This window comes from Myxocyprinus asiaticus, chromosome 31 (genome assembly GCF_019703515.2).
Source record: "Myxocyprinus asiaticus isolate MX2 ecotype Aquarium Trade chromosome 31, UBuf_Myxa_2, whole genome shotgun sequence".
Classification (NCBI taxonomy): domain Eukaryota; kingdom Metazoa; phylum Chordata; class Actinopteri; order Cypriniformes; family Catostomidae; genus Myxocyprinus; species Myxocyprinus asiaticus.
In genome coordinates this window covers 29,426,800-29,447,094 of record NC_059374.1, presented here as the reverse complement: position 1 = coordinate 29,447,094, position 20,295 = coordinate 29,426,800, and the positions used below count along the sequence as shown (strand labels likewise).

Genomic DNA, 20,295 nt, shown 5'->3' with positions numbered 1-20,295 from the left:
GGAGGCATTTTTAAGTTTCACTGGATGCCATTGAATCTTCGATAAGTCAACATGTTGATTCATTGTGGTAACTCTATAGTGTAGTGTTACTCTATAGTCTGTTGTACTTAAATTGACTTTTTCAGTTCATAAAGATGTGGAAGTCTGTATGTACAGTAGTTTTGCAGTAGTGGTAGTTTTAGAGTTGTAAAGAAGAATCAAAATTTGTGGCAGCTCATTTGAATGATGCTGTAATGGGGCACTAGAAGTTTTTATCATCTACTGGTTGTAAAAAAAAAAAAAAACTTCATATTCATTTATTGTTCATTTTTATTACATATATATATATATATATATATATATATATATATATATATATATATATATATATATATCAGATGTGTAATAATAAAGATGCTTTATTTTAGACGCATCTGGTTTGACCTCTTGGTAACAGAACACATTCCTTCCATAAGAAAGCTGTACTTATCTTAACCTTACTGTCATCTATGATTATGAACAAATAATGATCTAAGGGGGTGCATGAGGCAGAGTATTAAAATGATTTAATAATTGTGTGTATGAGAAAAGGAATGATTTGTGAGTTGAGTTACTGCAGAGAGAGAGGACGAAGCAAAGAAAGAGGGTTAAACAATAAAAATCAGGCTTTTTACCAATCAGATAACCTTTGCGCAGATACTTCACTGGAAATCCCTCCTAAAACTTGCAAAGCGATAATATTTTTTTTTTTTTTTCCTCATATCGTACTCTGGTGAAGCAGATCTGCTCTGACAGCTCTCAAGCAGTTTATTTTATTATGTTAAATTAAATGAATGATAGTAGTGAAGCAAACCTTTACAATTTGGATTATTTTTAATTAAATGACGCTTTAAATAGTTACACTTTTTTTTTTAAATGATTGCACATAATTTTACTACGCTTGAACTAATATGTAGGCTATGGTTTAACTTTTACGTACGAATTAATTGTTTTGATGAGTTGCCATGCTGTTCGCGCGAACATTTCAACATTTCGCTTTTCTGTCTATTTTTAATAGTGCGGAACGCTTTCCGCCTTCTCCATGGTAATCATAAAATAATTAATAGTTTTTTTTTTCTTTTCGAAATGTGTTTTAGAGAAACAAATTAGCCCTATTAACTCTGAATAAATAATAAAAGTTTTCTGGCGGGAAAATTCTCCCCTGACGAAACCTTAATGAAGTGAGTTCGCTGCTTATAATTATACAACGGTTTCAGGAAAAAGAAAGGCAAGCAAAAGGCAACACAATCTAGTATTCCCCTTTCATTGCTGACATAATTATTATGAAAAGTGGCAGCTGTGTGTTTAAAGTCTAGGCCTTCAGTGTGATTCATGCCATTAAGAAAACACAGTTTCACAATGAATAAGACACGCTATGCCTTTGGGCATCATACATTATGTCGCAGCTAACTAATAATACCAATTGACATTTTAAAAACACGTCCACGCACAAAAGCCAGAACTTGAAAAGACACTTAATGCTAAAGCAAGCCTAAATTTTAACTGCAGCATGACTGTTTTGTGAAATGAACGTCTCTCGAGCAGACATTCAAAAATCATAATTTTTCATATGAATCTACCAAGGAGTTCTATAATACCTGGAAAAATCTATCTCATAATATTTGTGATTTAAATGTTGCTTGCAATAAATTTAGTTTTGTCAGGGTACACAGTTATGCTGCATTCCATTCAAGTCAGATGTGGGATATTCTTACTTGATATCTCCGACCATAAATGCATTTCATTCCCCGGTATTCGGAACTGCAATGCTCCCGTTAGCATAGCAGGGGTTTGACTTTCATTAAAGATGTCTCCTCTCAACCCAACTGATAAACAATGCTGCAGCGCTAGCATTTGCGCTTCAGGTGTACGATTACCAAAAGAGATTATAATGTTTTATACACCTGTTTCTGCAGGCATGTGTTAAACAAGCGTTAATATCATGTAATGTGGAAACAAACTCATTTATCGATATTACTTAATAAAAGGAATGTTTATCTCTTACTTTGTATATCTCACTGAGTGTCGACATGTTTGTGTGACATCATGTCCCTTCATCTTGGCGAAATTGGAGTTGAGAATTTCTGCACGAGCCTACAAATTGTAATTCTTACTTCAAGACGCATTCCATTGCACTTTTCCTAGTAGGAATTTGTAAAATCCGACTTTCCAAGTTGAATGGAATACAGCACTACTTTTCAAAACTTGATCTGACACTGAATGCTCAAGCAGCCTAATTTACACTTAGAAAACTCCTGATGTTTCTATAACTATGCAAAAAGCACTTACCAATTTACTTGAAGTGAAAATCAGCCCTCCTTTCCTGTTTAATAAATTAAGCAATCACACATGCAGAACATCTCGTGTTTTTAAATCCATAAGAATCTCTTTCTCAATAGTGATGACAGCCGACCCGTCAGGCAGCTTGATCTTACACTTTTCGCTCTTGAATTACTTACGTCACTTAAAGCGTGATTGCGTCACTCAAGGCCAGCTAGAAGGCCTCGACTGGGACATATCCTAAAGATCACACCCACCAAGAACAAATAAATCAATCTGACTGGCTGATGAATCTGACAATCTGATTTTAGATGCTCATTCATTTGCAGTGTTGAGGGATTCTGTGGAAATTCTGAAGGCCTGAGGGGGTGGAGCTCAAACTCACGCGCTGCTTCAGCTAACGAGCTCTGCTTTGGGCATGTGATTTATGAAATAGCTGTCACACTTTGCTTGTAAGCATCAAGGAATAAATTCTGACTGGATAAACTTTTTTTTTTTCTCTCTATTTGTTTAATTAAGAGTGGAAAGCAATTAAAAATACATAGGCAAAAAGGGAATGAAAGGATGAAAAATATTTATTTATTTATTTGGCTTGTTAGGCCAGCAGAGAAGGCTTTGCTGCCCCTGATAAATCACCACTGATTACGATTAGCTTATTATGCTGCGATGAAGTATTTGGTTAATATCTAGACTGGATGCAGTGCTCCACAATTATTAATTACAAACAGCTTTTACAGAAAGTAATGTCGTTTCTGAAAGCTTGTTCACCTACCCTCCAGCTAAAAATTGGATGCAATGTGTGTTAATCAATTAAAATCACTAGTATTGTTTCATGGCATTACTCTAGTATTGATTATTATTGATCAGCTGATCAGTATAATTTGTTATGGTCATTTTTAAATGATTAAACTTTAATAAAAAGGTTTCAACCTTTTATTTCTATGAAAAGAGTTCTGTTGAGATCTCGTTAACAGGAATAGCTCATGTTGTTGACATTTCAAAATGTTCCTTGAAGTTTGTTTGTTATTATTTAACTCTCACATATTGCACATGTTCTTAAAAATAAATGCACCGAATGTAAATATGATCTCCCGTTATAATCTTGTAATTTCATACCAGTGTAAAGGTAAGGTTTATTGTGTTCTTTATGTTCGAATGAATCTGTGTAACATCAGGTTCCATCTTAGTGTAATTTCAGTAGCAACAATGTCAAGAAAAATGAAAATAAAAATGTGTGTCTTGGCAGCTCCCTATGGCTTAATGTTGCTGTGGCATGTACAGAGTTCACTTAATGTTTAACAGCTTTTACCCTATGTTTCAAGGGTATGCTTTTTTGTGATTAACATTTTTATTGATTCCCACAGAAGACACGAAAAGCAAAACATATATACATGAAATCAACATTTAACATTTAATCCCCACCACTACCCCTCCCCCTCCCAATCCTCAACCCCACCCCGACCCCCAACAAACACCCCCGTGGTCACATGAGCATATTCACACAAATAAATAAATAAATAAATAAAATATAATAATCACACACATCTACATCTAAACCTCTCTTTCTGCTACCTCTCCCCGAGAGCCCTCCACGCCGACCACTTGCCCCATTTCCCAACAAACAAATCCAAATTACCCAGTCTATTCAATATCATTTCTTCATATGCTGCCACCCTCCCCGTCTCCATGCTCCACACCTGAAATGGGGTCATTCCAGCCGACTTCCATCCCCTCAAAACAATCTGTCTGACAACCATCACACTGGTCAGGACCCAGTTCTGTAAGTTTTTATTGCCCACATCGATGACCTCCCCATCGCCCAAAACACAGAGTCTGGGACAAAACGAAATCTGAGTGCCCAACACGTCATACACAACACTCTGAACCTTTATCCAAAACCCCTGGATCTCAACACACTACCAAAAAACATGGGCCGTGTCTCCATCCTCCGACTGGCATCACAAGCAGGTGGGTGTGTCTTTAAGACCAAGCCTATACAATCTAGAGGGGGTCCAATAGAATCGATGTATAATATTGAATTGCATAAGGCTCACCCTTGCATCTCTAGATGCAGGCTTGATGTTTTTTAAAATCCCAGCCCACACTCCTTCCTGCTATACCACGTTTAAATCTTTCTCCCATAATCTCTTAATAGAAGTTAAAGCTCTGTAACCCAGACTCTGAATTAGCAGGGAGTAATACACTGACTGATGCCTCATGGCCTTTTCCAAAAACAGTAACCACCACTCCCAGAGTATCTGCCGCTTTAGGGGGGGTGTATGCTACTCCCAAAAATATTACAGAGCAGGTGGCACAGCTGTAAATACCTAAAAAACTGAGATCTAGGAATCCCAAAATGTTGAAACAAATCTTCAAAAGATCTCAACACTCCGCTCTCATATAGGTCACCTAGTGTAGTAACCCCCCTCACAATCCACTCTGACCAGCAGAAAGGGGACTTATCAATACATAATTTTGGGTTCAGCCATATGCTCGAGGCAACATTTAGATAAATATCTGAATTAAACATTCTGGACACTTTTGTCCATACTGAGTGCAAATGCGAGATAACGGGGTGTAACTTAACTTCTCCGATTAGTTTGATAGAAAGGCTTTGCAATGGCGAAATAGGGGCAAGAACTTCCCATTCAATACAAAACCAGTGAGGGGCTCTCTCAGGTGGAAGCGACCAATGAGCCAAATGTCTGAGACCAAATGCATAATAATAAAAGAATATCTTGGGTAGGCCTAGCCCACCTTTGTCAATCGGCCTATGCAACTTATTCAAATGTGATCTAGGATGCTTACCATTCCAAATGAAGGACTTTCCTATGCTATCAAATTGTTTGAAATAAAAGGGGGGGGACATCTACAGGGAGAGACTGTAGCAGGTAGATGAATTTTGGAATACAATTCATTTTAATAACATTAACCTTCCCAGTCATAGATAAATTTAATATAGCCCACCTGCTTACATTGCTCGAAAACCTTTTTATTAAGGGGTCAAAATGAACTCTAATTAAATCACACATATTTGCTGGGAATAAAATGCCCAAATTCTTAATGCCCTGTTTGGGCCACTGGAAGGCACCCGGCTAGAAGGCCGTTACTGGGCATTATGCTGTCAGAGCCAAAACTTCGGATTTAGAACAATTGACTCTGTATCCTGAGAACTTAGAAAAGGTATTAATAATTCTGTGAAGGCAAGGCATAGATCTAATGGGGTCAGGGACAAATAATAAAATATTATCTGCGTAAAGCAAAAGCTTATGCGCCACACCTCCTGCCACCACCCCTGGAAAATCATCCTCCTTTCTTATCGCAGCTGCTAATGGCTCCAGGGCAAGACAGAACAATAATATGGAAAGAGGGCAACCCTGCCGGGTGCCCCTATCCAGAGTAAAATAATCTGAAATTAATCCATTTGTTTGTACCGCCACTAAGAGGTGTCTGTAAAGTAACTTGATCCATCCAATAAATGTACTCCCACAAGGGTATGCTTAATCATAATCACAAGATATCTTGCAATGGTAGTTCTGTTCTTTGACAAGGATGATGTGTCATTTATAACAACGGGGGTAAATCTGTTAAATTCTTTCCAGCATCATCTGATATTCCCCTCTCTTTGTTTCGTAGCTGGGCCCAAGCAGTTTTATCTCCTGAGCTAAACGTCCTGGTTAAGAACCGGTTATACTCTCCTTGCTTTCTCCATCCCAGCCCTCTTTTCCAGGCTTTCTATCCCCTCATGGGCGCGATATCAGCCAGAGCAAGAGGACCACCATCTCAGCCCACTTCTCAGCCCTAACAGCAGTCTTCACCATGGAGATGAAACAACCAGTGATGATGGATCGAGAAGATGAGAGCAAGCAGGAGAAACAACAGAAGTCGCAAGAGAACGGTAGGCTGGTTGCGGACAGTGTTGCGGACAAGGGTCAGAAAACAGGCTCAGGGCCTGGGCAGGTCTCCAATGGCTACCCCAGCACATCTCTACAAAGTCCCAGGGAGGTCACCGGTGCTGGGACAGATAGGGGAAGCAACCCTGGAACGTTCAGAACTCTGGTGGTCCAGCAGACCAGTCTGGATCCGCCAAGGGAGACCTGGAGCAAAAAGATGGATTTCCTGCTCTCTGTCATCGGGTATGCAGTGGACCTGGGAAATGTGTGGCGCTTCCCCTACATCTGCTACCAAAATGGTGGCGGTAAGGAGGAAAATTTTAACACTAAATAATAGTGCTACTAAAGGGTACAGGCAACTTTGTAACAAATGGTATGATGTTTCAGGTTGATGTGGTCTATATTGTGTAGTGTCCCAGTAATAGAAAGATTTCCTCCTTTTGAGACAATATCAACTAGGTAGTGTTTGCTTAAAAAGAACAAACAGACAATGAGGAATTCAGCTGTTGTCTCAACTCTTTGTATTAAACAGCTCGCCTCATCAGTACAAACAGGCTTTAGACTCCTTTCATTGAATTTGAAGTAATAAAATCTTTGTAATTTCCTGTTTCTTCATGCAAGGGGGGTGTATAAGAGAGAGAGCAGGGCAGGAGACACACTCTCCGCAACCAACCGCATTAGTTGTGGCTATCATGGATGTGACTTCAATCTTTCTCATATTGTTCAATAATCTGTCTCACCACTGCTCTATCAACAACTATCTTTGCTTTCATGGCAAAAGCTCACTTATAAAGCATTAATCAAGAAGAGGAGGCTTGTCTGGGCATGGGTTTTCTTGTTTATATGTTTGCTTCTTCCAAGGTATTCAGCAACTTGAGTGTTTTTATAGGTATAATAGCCCTATTTAGGTGTATACCATGGAAAAGTTGTATTGTGCTTTCAGAATGTGTTGCCAATCTAAACGTAAAGTTCAAGTTGGACTTCTTGTCTAAATACATTTGCTTCAGGTGCTTTTCTCCTGCCGTACCTGCTGATGGCTGTGTTTGGTGGCGTGCCTCTGTTTTACATGGAGCTGGCGCTGGGCCAGTTTCACCGCAGCGGGTGTATCTCCATCTGGAAACACATCTGCCCCATCTTCAAGGGTAAGACTGGTCTGCTTCACAAGGCTCAGACTTCTGAAGCTAAAAGGACTCAGGTTAAGGGTTGCACGGATAACTTCAGACTGACATGAGCTGGGCTGATAGTATGCACTACCTTGACCTTCTCTTAAACTTCTTACCAATTCTCTCTCTCTCTCTCTCTTTTTCTCTGTTTGTTGATAGCCAGTATGAGTGGGACTCTGTTATGGAAATTGTCACATTTACCTCGTAAAATGCCATCTACTTAAGAAACATGATTTTATGTAAATGAAACTTGTCCTAAATGTCATCCACTGTCTTTTCTTCAAAGTTGAAGATGCTTGAAACGAAATAAGACATTTGCGAGACGAGTTGACCATTTACCTAAGTCTCCTTTTCATGGTCTTTTGCAGGTATAGGCTTTGCTATCTGCATCATTGCACTCTACATTGCCTTCTACTACAATACCATAATGGCCTGGGCTCTCTACTACCTCCTGTCCTCCTTCCGCGCCACGCTTCCCTGGACCACCTGCAACAACCAGTGGAACACTCCTAATTGCACCCACTACCTGTCCACCGACTTGAATGTCTCCTGGACCGACAGTTCCATCTCTCCTGCTGAGGAGTTCTATATGTAAGTGCATGTAAGTTTGTGTAAGGGCCAAGGGCCTGGAAAGAAGCCCAGACTAAAATGATAAGAGATAAAATGCAAGAAAGTGAGGAAAGAAGAGAGATAAGAACTTTTAATTCACACAGATTCTTGTCTCTTAGAGGGTCTGAGGATTGTAACCAAGAATGAGTTCCCCTGTCTTGGAAAACACTGGGAAAGATTGGGTCTGTTTTGGCTGATGTTTTGTGTGTGTGTGTGTATTAGCTGCTTTAAGAGATTTAGCAGCTTTATTTAGTTGATTGCCCCCACTTGTTCTATGTGGTGCCAGAATTCCTGTTTTCCTTATAAATGTTAATTTTTTTCTTGTTTGACTGTCTGCCAAACACTCATCATTCTTTTTCTAATCAATGAAATTATCCTTCTGCTTTTATTTTACCATCCTGTACTAGTGTGGCACAGTATTGTCCTTTTCTTCCAATAGCAGCCTCTACCCCTAATTAAAATTCCAGCATTGCTGGTCAGCAACCAACATGATCACACAGGAAATCGACATGTAGCTTCCGAAATTCATGTATACTGAAATCAACCCTATTCCGAATTCCTGACAAGCGTTTACCACCATCAGACATTTTTTAATCAATTCAGCCATAATTGTATTTTCGGCTACTGATAGCCTGTTGTGCAAACAACCTCCGAGACACAGGTTCTGGTCCCGTGGAAACCAGGAACAATTGTGAGCACAGTTCAGAAGTTTAATTTTCGGTCTAAGATTATATTTTTACTTCTGATGGTTATTGTTTCGAATTTCGATAAACACAGAACAAATTCAGCAGCAAACCTTTCGATCTACTGTTGTCGAATTCACAGTGTGGTCAGTCTTCACCAACATAAAGCATGTTGTGTTTTTTAAAACTGGTCTACAACATTGGGTGCTGGTGTTCCCACCAGGTGTCTTAACCGGGTTAACAAGCAAGACTTCCTTGGTCAATCAGCATCACCAGAATTTTTTTCTGGTTAACAGCATGGCTATGTTGGTCTTAAATGATCTTTTCAGCAGGAACAGGCCTTTGTTTCTGTCTTTGATACCTTTATAACCTTTATAGCAACATCAACCTCACTTCCTTCCTATTTCTACCCATCTCTCTCTTAGACGACAGGTGTTGCAGGTACATCTGTCCCCTGGTCTTCATCAGCTGGGCTGGGTGAGCTGGCAGCTGGCCCTCTGTCTGCTCTTCATCTTTACTGTTGTCTACTTCAGCATCTGGAAGGGGGTCAAGACCTCCGGCAAGGTCAGATATATAGGACGTCTCAAGGGAAAATGCTGGCAACCTAAAAGGCTTGAGTGTAAAGTGTAATGTTCATCAGTTGCACAGAGTTGAATCCTCTCTTTAGCAGCCTCTTCTTGACTCTCTTTTAGGTAGTGTGGGTGACGGCTACCTTTCCGTACCTGGTATTGTTTATCCTGTTAATAAGAGGAGCCACGCTACCCGGAGCATGGAGAGGAGTGGTCTTCTACCTAAAACCTGATTGGAGCAAACTTCTCACCACCTCAGTGAGTGGAAACCAATACTACCATTCAGATCACTCAGATATACAATATTTACATATATTACACAATGTTTTTCCATGTTGAGTTTTCTCTCTAGAAGAGAACTGCTTGCTATCATTTGATGAATAAACTCTGTCTGGCATTCTACTGTATGATGATATGGATGAATGGAAATCTTCAGAAACATATCACTCCATCTGTGTTTTTTTTTTTTTTTTTTTCAGGTTTGGCTTGATGCAGCTGCACAGATCTTCTTCTCTCTGGGTCCAGGCTTTGGTGTTCTCCTGGCCTTTGCTAGCTACAATCCCTTTCATAACAACTGCTACAAGTACACCTGCCTCACATTTATGAATCTGTCATTTTTTATTATCTGCACTAATGTTCTCTTATCACAAGCTAAAATATCTTAAAATATTAACTTTCTTACCCTTTCATCGTTTTTCATCTTTTGCACGCATTTCTATGTAGGTTTGAAGTTTTCTTACCTTTTATACCCTTAGATATAAGTGCACCATAGTTGCAGTATTTTATTATTTTGTTTTCAAGAAATCCTATAAATGCACTCTGTCTATCAGAAATCTTAATCTCCTATGTTTTTCATTGTCTTTTTCTTTCCACTTAAATATTTCTCTTTGTTCCACAGAGATGCATTGATCACAAGTTCGGTTAACTGTTTGACCAGTTTCCTGTCAGGCTTCGTGATCTTCACAGTGCTGGGCTACATGGCTGAGATGCGCCAGCAAGGGGTGGAAACTGTAGCTAAGGATGCTGGTTAGTGTCATATTACCCTTCTACATATGTGCTATTTCCATTTAAATGAGTACTCAAACATAGCATTTTAAATGATTTGTTAAACCACATTATCCAATAAATCACTGGATATGAAAGTTCTTGAAAAACCATACAATGTAACATATCTATTTGCACTCAGTACCTTTACATGCACAGTGACTAAATACTGGAGCTACAGCTGGTTTTTACGAAGTCGAGCAACAGTCTTCATCTGCGTGTCCATGTATACATGACACATTGACATGTCTGCAGGTTAAATACAAGTCACGTGTCTGTTTAGGACCATGTGCACATCACCGAGACCAGTTATGGTCTGATTAAAGTGTATAACTGCTGTACGAATCCAAGACACAATCTAATTTTTTAGGTCTGTTAGTCATACGATTTCAGTCGGACTAAAGTGTTTACGTGACATTTTAAAAAGACTAGAGCTGTCAAAATTTTTCTGAATCACGATTAACGCATTTACCATTAATACAGCGTAAATCATAAACAGTGGTTGGAAGGGCGGAACCTTTGTGATGTACCCACCCGGAGTCATTTCACTGACGTACACACCACAAACACACACAGCAGTGATTCAGTGTCAGTGATAAAGTGATGGGGAAAGGAGCTCTTAAACTTATTTGTTGTACGAAACAAGCCTAGATAGGATATGTGACAGAAATCAAGTATTTTATAGCCTATGTAAGGTGCATTTTATATTACAGAAGCACGTCAAGTCTTAACTATCACCAAAACGCAGAATGAGATGTTTTTGTCTGCAACCGCTTTTCATGTGGAGTTCAAAGCGACGATTGACGCTGGCGCTGACTTCCTGACACGAATCATGAACACAGCTTCATGATTGCTGTAACAAAGCGGATAGCCACAGTCTGCTGGCTGATTAATATTGTGGAGGATGAGAATTTAAAAGATTTAATACCCATTGCAAATGAATATGCAACCTATGTGAGGACTAGTTCTTTCAAGTAGTCAAACTCCCACTTAGACTTTGGGAAATGTTTAATGTTACTTGAATTGGTGCTATTTTAGTGCATTTCTATCTTTATACTGTGGAAGGCTTTTTGTTTGGAAAATGTTAATAAAGCATTATTTTGTTGTTACATATTGTTTTGTTTTCTTTCCTAAAAAGGAAATAAATTCATTTTGACAGGAAAATAAATATATTTAGAGTCAAATTTCAGCACTTTCAAAATCTAAGATTTATTGTGATTAACTTTTCAAATAAAAAATTTAAATAAAATTAAAAAAATTATCACGATTAAATTATATATAGTTACTGATTTAGTCCAACTGAAATTTAAAGTTCATGTAAATGCAGTGACTGAATTTATGATTTTGTTCTGTAGCCAAGGTTGTGGGTTTGATTCCCAGGGATCATGCATACATAAAATGTATAGCTGGAATACACTGTTGTTAATATGGATAAAAACATCTGTCAAATGTATAAATTAACTAATAATTTCCATTTACCTGTGCTAATTGTATATATCTGTTCTAAGGTCCCAGTCTGCTCTTCATCATCTATGCTGAGGCTATTGCCAACATGCCAGCTGCCACATTCTTCGCCATCATATTCTTTCTCATGATAATTATGCTGGGACTGGACAGCACGGTCAGTCTTTCTGTCTTTCTTTCTTTTTTTCTTTCTTCAGATAGTAGCCAGTGAATTCTCTCTTAATGAAATTCTTTTAAGCTTTTCTCCTTTGTTACTCAGCTTATTGCCTCTGAATATAGTGCACTGGATTGTCAACAGCGTTTCATTACATTAGGTCCTTAGTGTAAGTGCATAGTTAACCTCTCGGCTGTCTTCTGTATGATGCTAAAGTTTTCTTTCAGACCATTCACACGTTCCTATGCTTATTACAGTCTGCTAATGACATAATCTGCAGTCCATATGTGGCCTATTTCTGTTTCTTTATCAAAACATGATATAGTGCTGTATTTAAGGACCATTATTTTGAATAATGTTTACATAGGTTTAAAGGGTCCTTAACCTACTTTTATGTTACCCCTTGCCTCTTTTGTGTGTGTTTGTGAACTGCAGTTTGCTGGTCTGGAAGGGGTAATTACGGCCATGTTGGATGAGTTCCCCCACCTGTTGGCCAGGAGGAGAGAGTGGTTTGTGCTGGGTCTGGTGTGTGTCTGTTATTTGGGCGCCCTCACTACTCTTACTTACGTGAGTCTAACTGTACCTCTAACAATGAGCCTGTTTTATATTATGCAAATGAGTCGATTCCATTAATCTTAAAAGTATAGTTCACTCCAAAATGAATATTCTGTCACCGTTTACTCACCCTCGAGTTTTAAACATTGTCCAGAAACCAAACTTGGAAACTCACCATAATAACATTCCATTTTCCATGTTGTGATTTGTAGTGCACACATTATTCATTTATTTTTATACTGATGGTTATGTTTCTAGGGAGGTGCGTTTGTGGTTAAACTATTTGAGGAGTACGCCACGGGCCCTGCTGTTATCACTGTAGTCTTTCTCGAAGTCATTGCTGTTTCCTGGTTCTATGGTATGTATTGCATTCCAATTAAATCATACAGACAATCACTTTTATTAATTTTGATTGACAAAGACAGTGTGCTGCAGATCTAAATAGTTGGATGGATAAACATACACCTACATAGTTTTCAAAACAAAATCGAATTGTGTAGACAAGGTAGTCCCTTAGACGCTTTTGGGCTGGAACCAGAAAATGTGGCTTGCTGCCCAAGACCATTACTCTGGCTTTTGATATGTCACACAGTTTTTGTAAAAACAGTTTCTCTAAGTCACTCAAAATTCCACAGATTTCTAAAATAAAATTTTCAGCGTTGGACCCCCTGGCAAGTGTCATGTACAGTGCTTACTATGTTGTCATTGCAGTGAGATATGTCATAATGTAAAACTATAAAACTATTAAGCAACAATGGTTAAACTACTTCTAATAATTTATACTTTATTTGTCTGTTCTTTTTCATTCAGCTAGTGTCCATAAGAGTTTTAGCATATAAATTCCATATTTTCATAAAACTCAACAAGTTTCTACACTAGAGCCACTGAATCTGATATAGTATGTTGCTTCAGGCAATTTGTACTAAGTCATAAACATATTTTACTGCCTCATACCCTCTTCTTTCCCTATTTTGTTGTATTTTTTCCATTTATTTATGAGTTACATTTTAAATCCATAATTTAAGATCACTGAAACGTTCCTCTCTGGTTGTTGTTGTTTTTTTGTTTTTTTTTAAAGTTCTGTTTGTGTTTGCAAAATCCATGCAGGGACGACACGTTTCTGCAATGACGTGCACCTGATGCTTGGCTTTTCCCCCGGTGTGTTTTGGAGGGTCTGCTGGATAGCCATCTGTCCTTGTTTCCTACTGGTCAGTTCAGCAAGTTCACATACATATGGGTATTTGGCATCCTGTAGTGTAGCATTCTATACTTCATCTAAAACCTTTTCTAAAAACTCTATTGTGCTACCTTTATAATCCTTATGCATGCAGTTTTCATTACCTCATATTAACTTAGAGACTGCATGGAATATTTGCACCTTTCATTTGAATGAAAAATTCATTTGTCACACTTCAAGTCAAGTCATTTTTATTTGTATAGCGCTTTTCACAACACACATCGTTTCAAAGTAGCTTTACAGAAAATCATGCATTAACGGAAAATGAAACTGTAATATCTATAAAGTCTTAGAGTGATCATTGTGTAGTTTGATTAAATATGATTGTAAATTGTCTATCAAAATAAATAATTAAATAATAATTGAATTTAGAACCCCAGTGAGCAAGCTGAAGGCAACTGTGGCAAGGAACACAGAACTCCATAAGATGTTGGTTAATGGAGAAAAATAACCTTGGGAGAAACCAAGCTCACTGTGGGCGCCAGTTCCCCTCTGGCTAACCAGCATGAATATAATGCCAATATTAGTTACAGTATTTATGTGCAGTGCAGGTCATGGTTTAAAATGAGTAAACTAAGTAAATGTTAAGGGTCAGTGTTTATACAAAGATTTTGTATGAACTATAAGATTCATGTCTAATGTCTTTGAAGTTCAGCCTGGATTAACTGCAGAAGTTCACATTGATGCACTGTCCTTTGTTAGTTGGCCGATGAAGGCATTTGTTGGCAAATAATTGAAAGTCTATGTATTCCATTTTAAGAGTGTAGTCCATCATTAGACCAAGATGGTGCAGGCAGAGATCAGTGAGGTTCATTGCAGTTCAACCAGCAGGTCATTTAGGTGAGGTCTGTCCTAAGTCCAAGGTTCAGGCAGTGGCGTGTGAAGTATCCCATGTCTTATGGTTGGAGTTGGCATCAGTTCATCCTCTGAAGTCCATCGTAATAGTCTGAAGTGATGTCTGGCGGGCACCGGCTGCATTTAGTCATCATCATTCAGAGACACATAGCAGTGGAGTCCAACACCAAGCAGGAACGGAGGTGGATCTAGCCGGCTCTGGTAACCGGACAGATCCCGAGGTTGAGACAGGGAAACAAATAGAATAATATTAGCACTGATGCCATTACATTTTTTGCAGAGATATAGAGAATGATAAATGTTTCTGGTTCCAGCAGACCTAACTAAAGCAGCCTAATTGTGAGGCTCATGTTTGCATGTATGTCAAATACATGCAAACAACCAGAAAGTATGAGGACAAATTTACAGTCAGAGATGCAAATTCACTTTTTCAAAATGTCATGTTTTCTCATTTGTTTCATGCCTTTAGTTCATTATTGGGAGTTTCCTGGCCTTCCCTCCAGAGGTAAGGCTGTTTGGCTACCTGTACCCATTCTGGACCACGGTACTGGGCTACTGTATTGGGGTTTCCTCCTTCATCTGTGTGCCTTCCTACATGGTCTACTATCTGCTCACCACCAAAGGGACCTTAAAACAGGTAAGCTTAGACAGAAAAAAAACAACTTCTAAACAAGGTTAGTAAGTGAGATAAGCATATTAAACGACACTTAGATGTGAACACACATTACACCAGCATTTAATTAAATGTACACACTGCAACACATGGGTTTCGTTACATTGTAAACTCGTTGTGTTTGAGATGTGAAGATAGACATCAAAGGACACGAGAGCACATGGCTGTAAGTCAATAAAGCGGCTCCATAAATGCATCTGCTTCATCCATACAGTAACACTGAGTGTGTGTGAGTGTTTGTCACAGGGTTGTAGCTCTGTTTGCCTAAAGGTAAAAAAATGACATGCAGCAGAGCAAGGTTAATCTTTGTTGATTCTGTGATATAACTGGCAATATGCTGTTAGCATGTCAGGTTTAAGGTGAGTAAATATACAGTTGTGCTCAAAAGTTTGCATACCCTGGCAGAAATTGTGAAATTTTGGCATTGATTTTGAAAATATGACTGATCAATCAAAAAAACTGTATTTTATTTAAGGATAGTGATCATATGAAGCCATTTATTATCACATAGCTGTTTGGCTCCTTTTTAAATCATAATGGTAACAGAAATCACCCAAATGGCCCTGATCAAAAGTTTACATATCCTTGAATGTTTGGCCTTGTTACAGACACACAAGGCGACACACAGGTTTAAATGGCAATTAAAGGTTAATTTCCCACACCTGTGGCTTTTTAAATTGCAATTAGTGCCTGTGTATATATAGTCAATGAGTTTGTTAGCTCTCACGTGGATGCACTGAGCAGGCTAGATACTGAGCCATGGGGAGCAGAAAGAACTGTCAAAAGACCTGCATAACAAGGTAATGGAACTTTATAAAGATGGAAAAGGATATAAAAATATATCCAAAGCCTTGAAAATGCCAGTCAGTACTGTTCAATCACTTATTAAGAAGTGGAAAATTCGGGGATCTCTTGATACCAAGCCAAGGTCAGGTAGACCAAGAAAGATTTCAGCCACAACTGCCAGAAGAATTGTTCAGGATACAAAGAAAAACCTACAGGTAACCTCAGGAGAAATACAGGCTGCTCTGGAAAAAGACGGTGTGGTTGTTTCAAGGAGCACAATACGACGATACTTGAACAAAAATGAGTTGGATGGTCGAGTTGCCAGAAAGAAGCTAGTACCACAAAAAAGCCCGGTTACAATATGCCCGACAACACCTTGACAAGCCTCACAGCTTCTGGCACACTGTAATTTGGAGTGACGAGACCAAAATAGAGCTTTATGGTCACAACCATAAGCACTATGTTTGGAGAGGGGTCAACAAGTATTGTGCTCCTTGAAACAGCCACAATGTCTTTTTCCAGAGCAGCCTGTATTCCTCCTGAGGTTACCTGTGGGTTTATCTTTGTATCCCGAACAATTCTTCTGGCAGTTGTGGCTGAAATCTTTCTTGGTCTACCTGACCTTGGCTTGGTATCAAGAGATCCCCAAATTTTCCACTTCTTAATAAGTGAATGAACAGTACTGACTGGCATTTACAAGGCTTTGGATATCTTTTTATATCCTTATCCATCTTTATAAAGTTCCATTACCTTGTTACACAGGTCTTTTGACAGTACTTGAACAAAAATGCATGATCAGTCATATTTTCAAAATCAATGCCAAAATTTCACAATTTCTGCCAGGGTATGCAAACTTTTGAGCACAACTGTATGTATGTATGTGTATATATATATATATATATATATATATATATATATACACACAGGAGAGCTTTAGTCCACAGCTGTTCAATGTAACTGCAGAACAGTTGCAACATATCTCATAGTCCTAGCTTCAAGGTGAATCACAACATTATAAACTTTGATTGAAAGCAAAAGATTATTTGAAAATTTGTCAAAAAGACAAAGGAACAAAACTGTGTACTTAAAGGGATAGTTCACCAAAAAAGGAAAATTATCTCATCATTTACTCACCCAAATGCCATCCCAGATGTGTATGACTTTCTTTCTTCTTCTGAACACAAAGGAAGATTTTTAGAAGAATATCTCAGCTCTGTAGGTCCTCACATGCAAGTGAATGGGTACCAAATTATTGAAGCTCCATAAGGACATAAAGGCAGCATAAAAGTAATCCATACAACTCCAGTGGTTAAATTAATGTCTTCAGAAACAGTATGATAGGTGTGGGTGAGAAACAGATCAATATTTAAGACCTTTTTTACTATAAATCTCCACTTCTTCTTTTGTTTCTGGCGATTTGCAATCTTCATTAATAACGCCACCTGCTGGGCATGAAAGAGAATTTAAGGTAAAAACCTTTAATTTAATTAATGTATTTGATAAAGGAATTAACTACAATCCCATGAAGCACTGCAAATGAGGTAATTTAATTAAAAATCATGTAAAAATTTAAAACTATTGATTTAAAGTCATTGATTATAAGTATAGAATCAGCAAGCCAGATACACGGATTGATGGTCTCAGATGTGGATGCAACTGAGATTCGTCCTCCGCCACCCAGATTGAGGCGAGCTACTACGCCACCATGAGGACTTAGAGCGCATTGGGAATTGGGCATTCCAAATTGGGGAGAAAAGGGCATAAAAAAAAGACCCAACAGACTCGTGCAATGCGTGCAAGCCATTCGCGCATCACGAGCCGGCAGCCATTGCCAGGAAAATAGAAAATGGCACTCCATGTCAAAAAGGTTGCCGACCCCTGGTTTAGGGTAAGGATGTCTGTTTTGTTCACCACTCATTTATCTTTTAGGACACTATTGGTTAGGTTTAGGCTAAAGTTTTAGGTTAGGGAAGTGCCTTTTAAAAACTCATAAAAACCTCCATCTTAAATTCATTTTAAAAACATTGTCTGATTACAACATAATTTCACTTGCTTTTGCCACCGTGTAAAAGCCACACGTATTACAAACGTGTAATACAGTATGTAATTTCGCAGAAATGTTGCTATGGTCACGTAAATTTAATGAGATCAGGCTGCAATCAGATGCTGAAACCATGCAAATAGCACTCACAAAGCTCCCATAGACTCCCAGAGAAACACAACGTCCTGGCGGGACCCAAAATGACATGTTAAGAACCTCTCGTGCGTCGAACATCCATCTTTACTCAAATTAAATCTAATGAAACAGGTATCTGCCATATACTTCAACGGCTTCAATGGAGCTCTGTAGGCCATGTCCACTGACTTGGACATATTAATAAAGAAAAAAGCAGATTGTGTTACTTGATCGAACAGCGTAATAGTGATGTGTGACACTTTTATTTACTTAAATATTGAAATGCACAAAGAGTACATAATAAACTTGTCAATGCCACATTTCTTATGAAATTTTAGGAGAAGCCGTGCTTCCCGTGTAGCCTTAAAGCAATCATCGCTACTCTGTCCATAATCCAGCCCAGTCTGGCAACTTCAACGTGGTACTCAGTCATTTTCCACCCTCCCAAACCTCAATACAGATTGTACCACTTTACCACTACAAATATTTCTTTGTTTGCTCCCACAGCGCCTGCTAAAGAGCATCACTCCTGAGGCTTCCGGTTCCAGCGGCTCTCACATAGACACAATTGTCGTCACCAATGTCGTGTGACATTAAGGCATTTCACCCTCTGCTGGACATAGAGCACAAATTGAGGGGACCCGTGGCCCCTGTAAGGGCCCCAGCTGACCTCCCTTCACCTCATCCCAGAGGAGTCTGCTGCCTGTACTGTGTGATGGTGGGGCCAGGCCTCTGATTACAGCAATTGTTTTATTTTAATTCATGCCATACCACTGTCATCGCTCATGATGAGTTACTGATTTGGGGGGACCAAATGTCAAATTTAGTCAGTCACATGTATTTGATTTTGCACAGGAGTGTTTGTGTGTGCATGAGCGAGTGTGTGTGTATGTGTGTGTGTGTCCACCAGGCCTCTAAATGGAGCATATATTAAGGTGAGTGTTTAGCCTACATTTGGTAGGTATGTTTCAACTGTAAGGCATATAGTAAAAATATGTATTTATTTGTGGAACAATTGTGGTATTCCATTCATATAATGCTTATTTTGATTATTTATGACTCTTTGTCTCTCTTTGTCTGCCTACACAGTTACCATTTACTTGTAGTATTTACAAGGATGTAACCAAATATTCAGGATTTGGGGGGACCAAATGTCAAATTTTAAGAATCGTAACTGAAAAACCAATATTGATCGACCACTAAGCTGAACGTTGGGTAATAGTGACCCCCTCATGTCTGGTTACGGTCCTGAGCATTTATTTACATACTACTTTATGTGAGTTACACAATGTAGCAGAAACCAAATACTAATGTGCTTGTTATAAATGCTTCAGCCATTATCCTCAATATGTTTTTTGCCTGAGAAAAAAGGTGTGACTGGACATCATAGTATGTATACATGTATTTTGTAAGTGTTGCTATTCTTGTGGTCTGGCATTCTGTGATGACTCGTTGAATATGTAGAGTGGGCAAATACGAGAACATCGATTACTCTGTCGAACTGACACGTGTGAGCTGTAAATTGAGGTAGAAGTAAAATGCCATGGTCAGTTCTGTCAGTGTGTGTGTGCATGCCGTAGTCTATATTGTGCGTCTGTGTGTGTGTGAGTGTGTGCTTCATTCCAGTGCTGATCTTTCCCTCTTCTTTCTCATCAGAATTTACTATTCTGTCTATGAATAGTATTGAGAATCTATTGTACTTTTTAAAGTCCAACTTTGATCTATGTACGTCCACAAGACTGTTAAGAGAAACCATGTATAGGACAAAGACATATATGAAATATTAGAGATATAAAATAAAAGTATATGGATTAATAATGATTGTGTTTATAGCATTTCTAAGATGTCTTGGAGGCGAAGGAGAAAAAAGTCATAAAGTCATTTTGATTTGTACTGTGTATACAATAATTATTTCATTGAATAAGTCTATATATATGGTTGTGCACCATTCAGGATTTCAAAGAAATTTGCATAATTGTAAGATTAGTTTTTAATAATAATTTTTTTTTTTTTCTATGAATAACGCTGTAACAGATAAAGGTCGGGCAAAGAGGAGGCGGGAACCAGCTGAACAGTCAACATAACTTTTAATGTACAACTCAACATAAAACAAACATAAACAAACACACACACATG

At 38.5% G+C, this 20,295-nt stretch overlaps 1 protein-coding gene across 4 annotated transcripts in view; it reads left to right on the top strand.

Moving 5' to 3' along the window:
- LOC127422384 (sodium-dependent serotonin transporter-like) overlaps window positions 1-19,992 on the top strand; it is a 27,089-nt gene extending 7,097 nt beyond the window's left edge. The window contains exons 1-14 of one of the 4 annotated variants that reach the window (XM_051665873.1): window positions 1,935-4,266; window positions 6,016-6,496; window positions 7,199-7,333; window positions 7,723-7,945; window positions 9,072-9,210; window positions 9,339-9,473; window positions 9,695-9,798; window positions 10,114-10,241; window positions 11,768-11,880; window positions 12,313-12,444; window positions 12,691-12,790; window positions 13,540-13,640; window positions 14,994-15,161; window positions 18,667-19,991. In XM_051665873.1, coding sequence (XP_051521833.1) covers window positions 6,118-6,496; window positions 7,199-7,333; window positions 7,723-7,945; window positions 9,072-9,210; window positions 9,339-9,473; window positions 9,695-9,798; window positions 10,114-10,241; window positions 11,768-11,880; window positions 12,313-12,444; window positions 12,691-12,790; window positions 13,540-13,640; window positions 14,994-15,161; window positions 18,667-18,750 — 1,941 coding nt within the window. In that variant the 5' untranslated portion in view covers window positions 1,935-4,266; window positions 6,016-6,117 and the 3' untranslated portion in view covers window positions 18,751-19,991. Of the gene's footprint in view, window positions 1-1,934; window positions 4,267-5,934; window positions 6,497-7,198; window positions 7,334-7,722; window positions 7,946-9,071; window positions 9,211-9,338; window positions 9,474-9,694; window positions 9,799-10,113; window positions 10,242-11,767; window positions 11,881-12,312; window positions 12,445-12,690; window positions 12,791-13,539; window positions 13,641-14,993; window positions 15,162-18,666 lie in introns of those variants that run through there. The other 3 variants (XM_051665872.1, XM_051665869.1, XM_051665870.1) reach the window with 3 other exon arrangements.
- The last annotated feature ends 303 nt before the right edge of the window (window positions 19,993-20,295 follow it).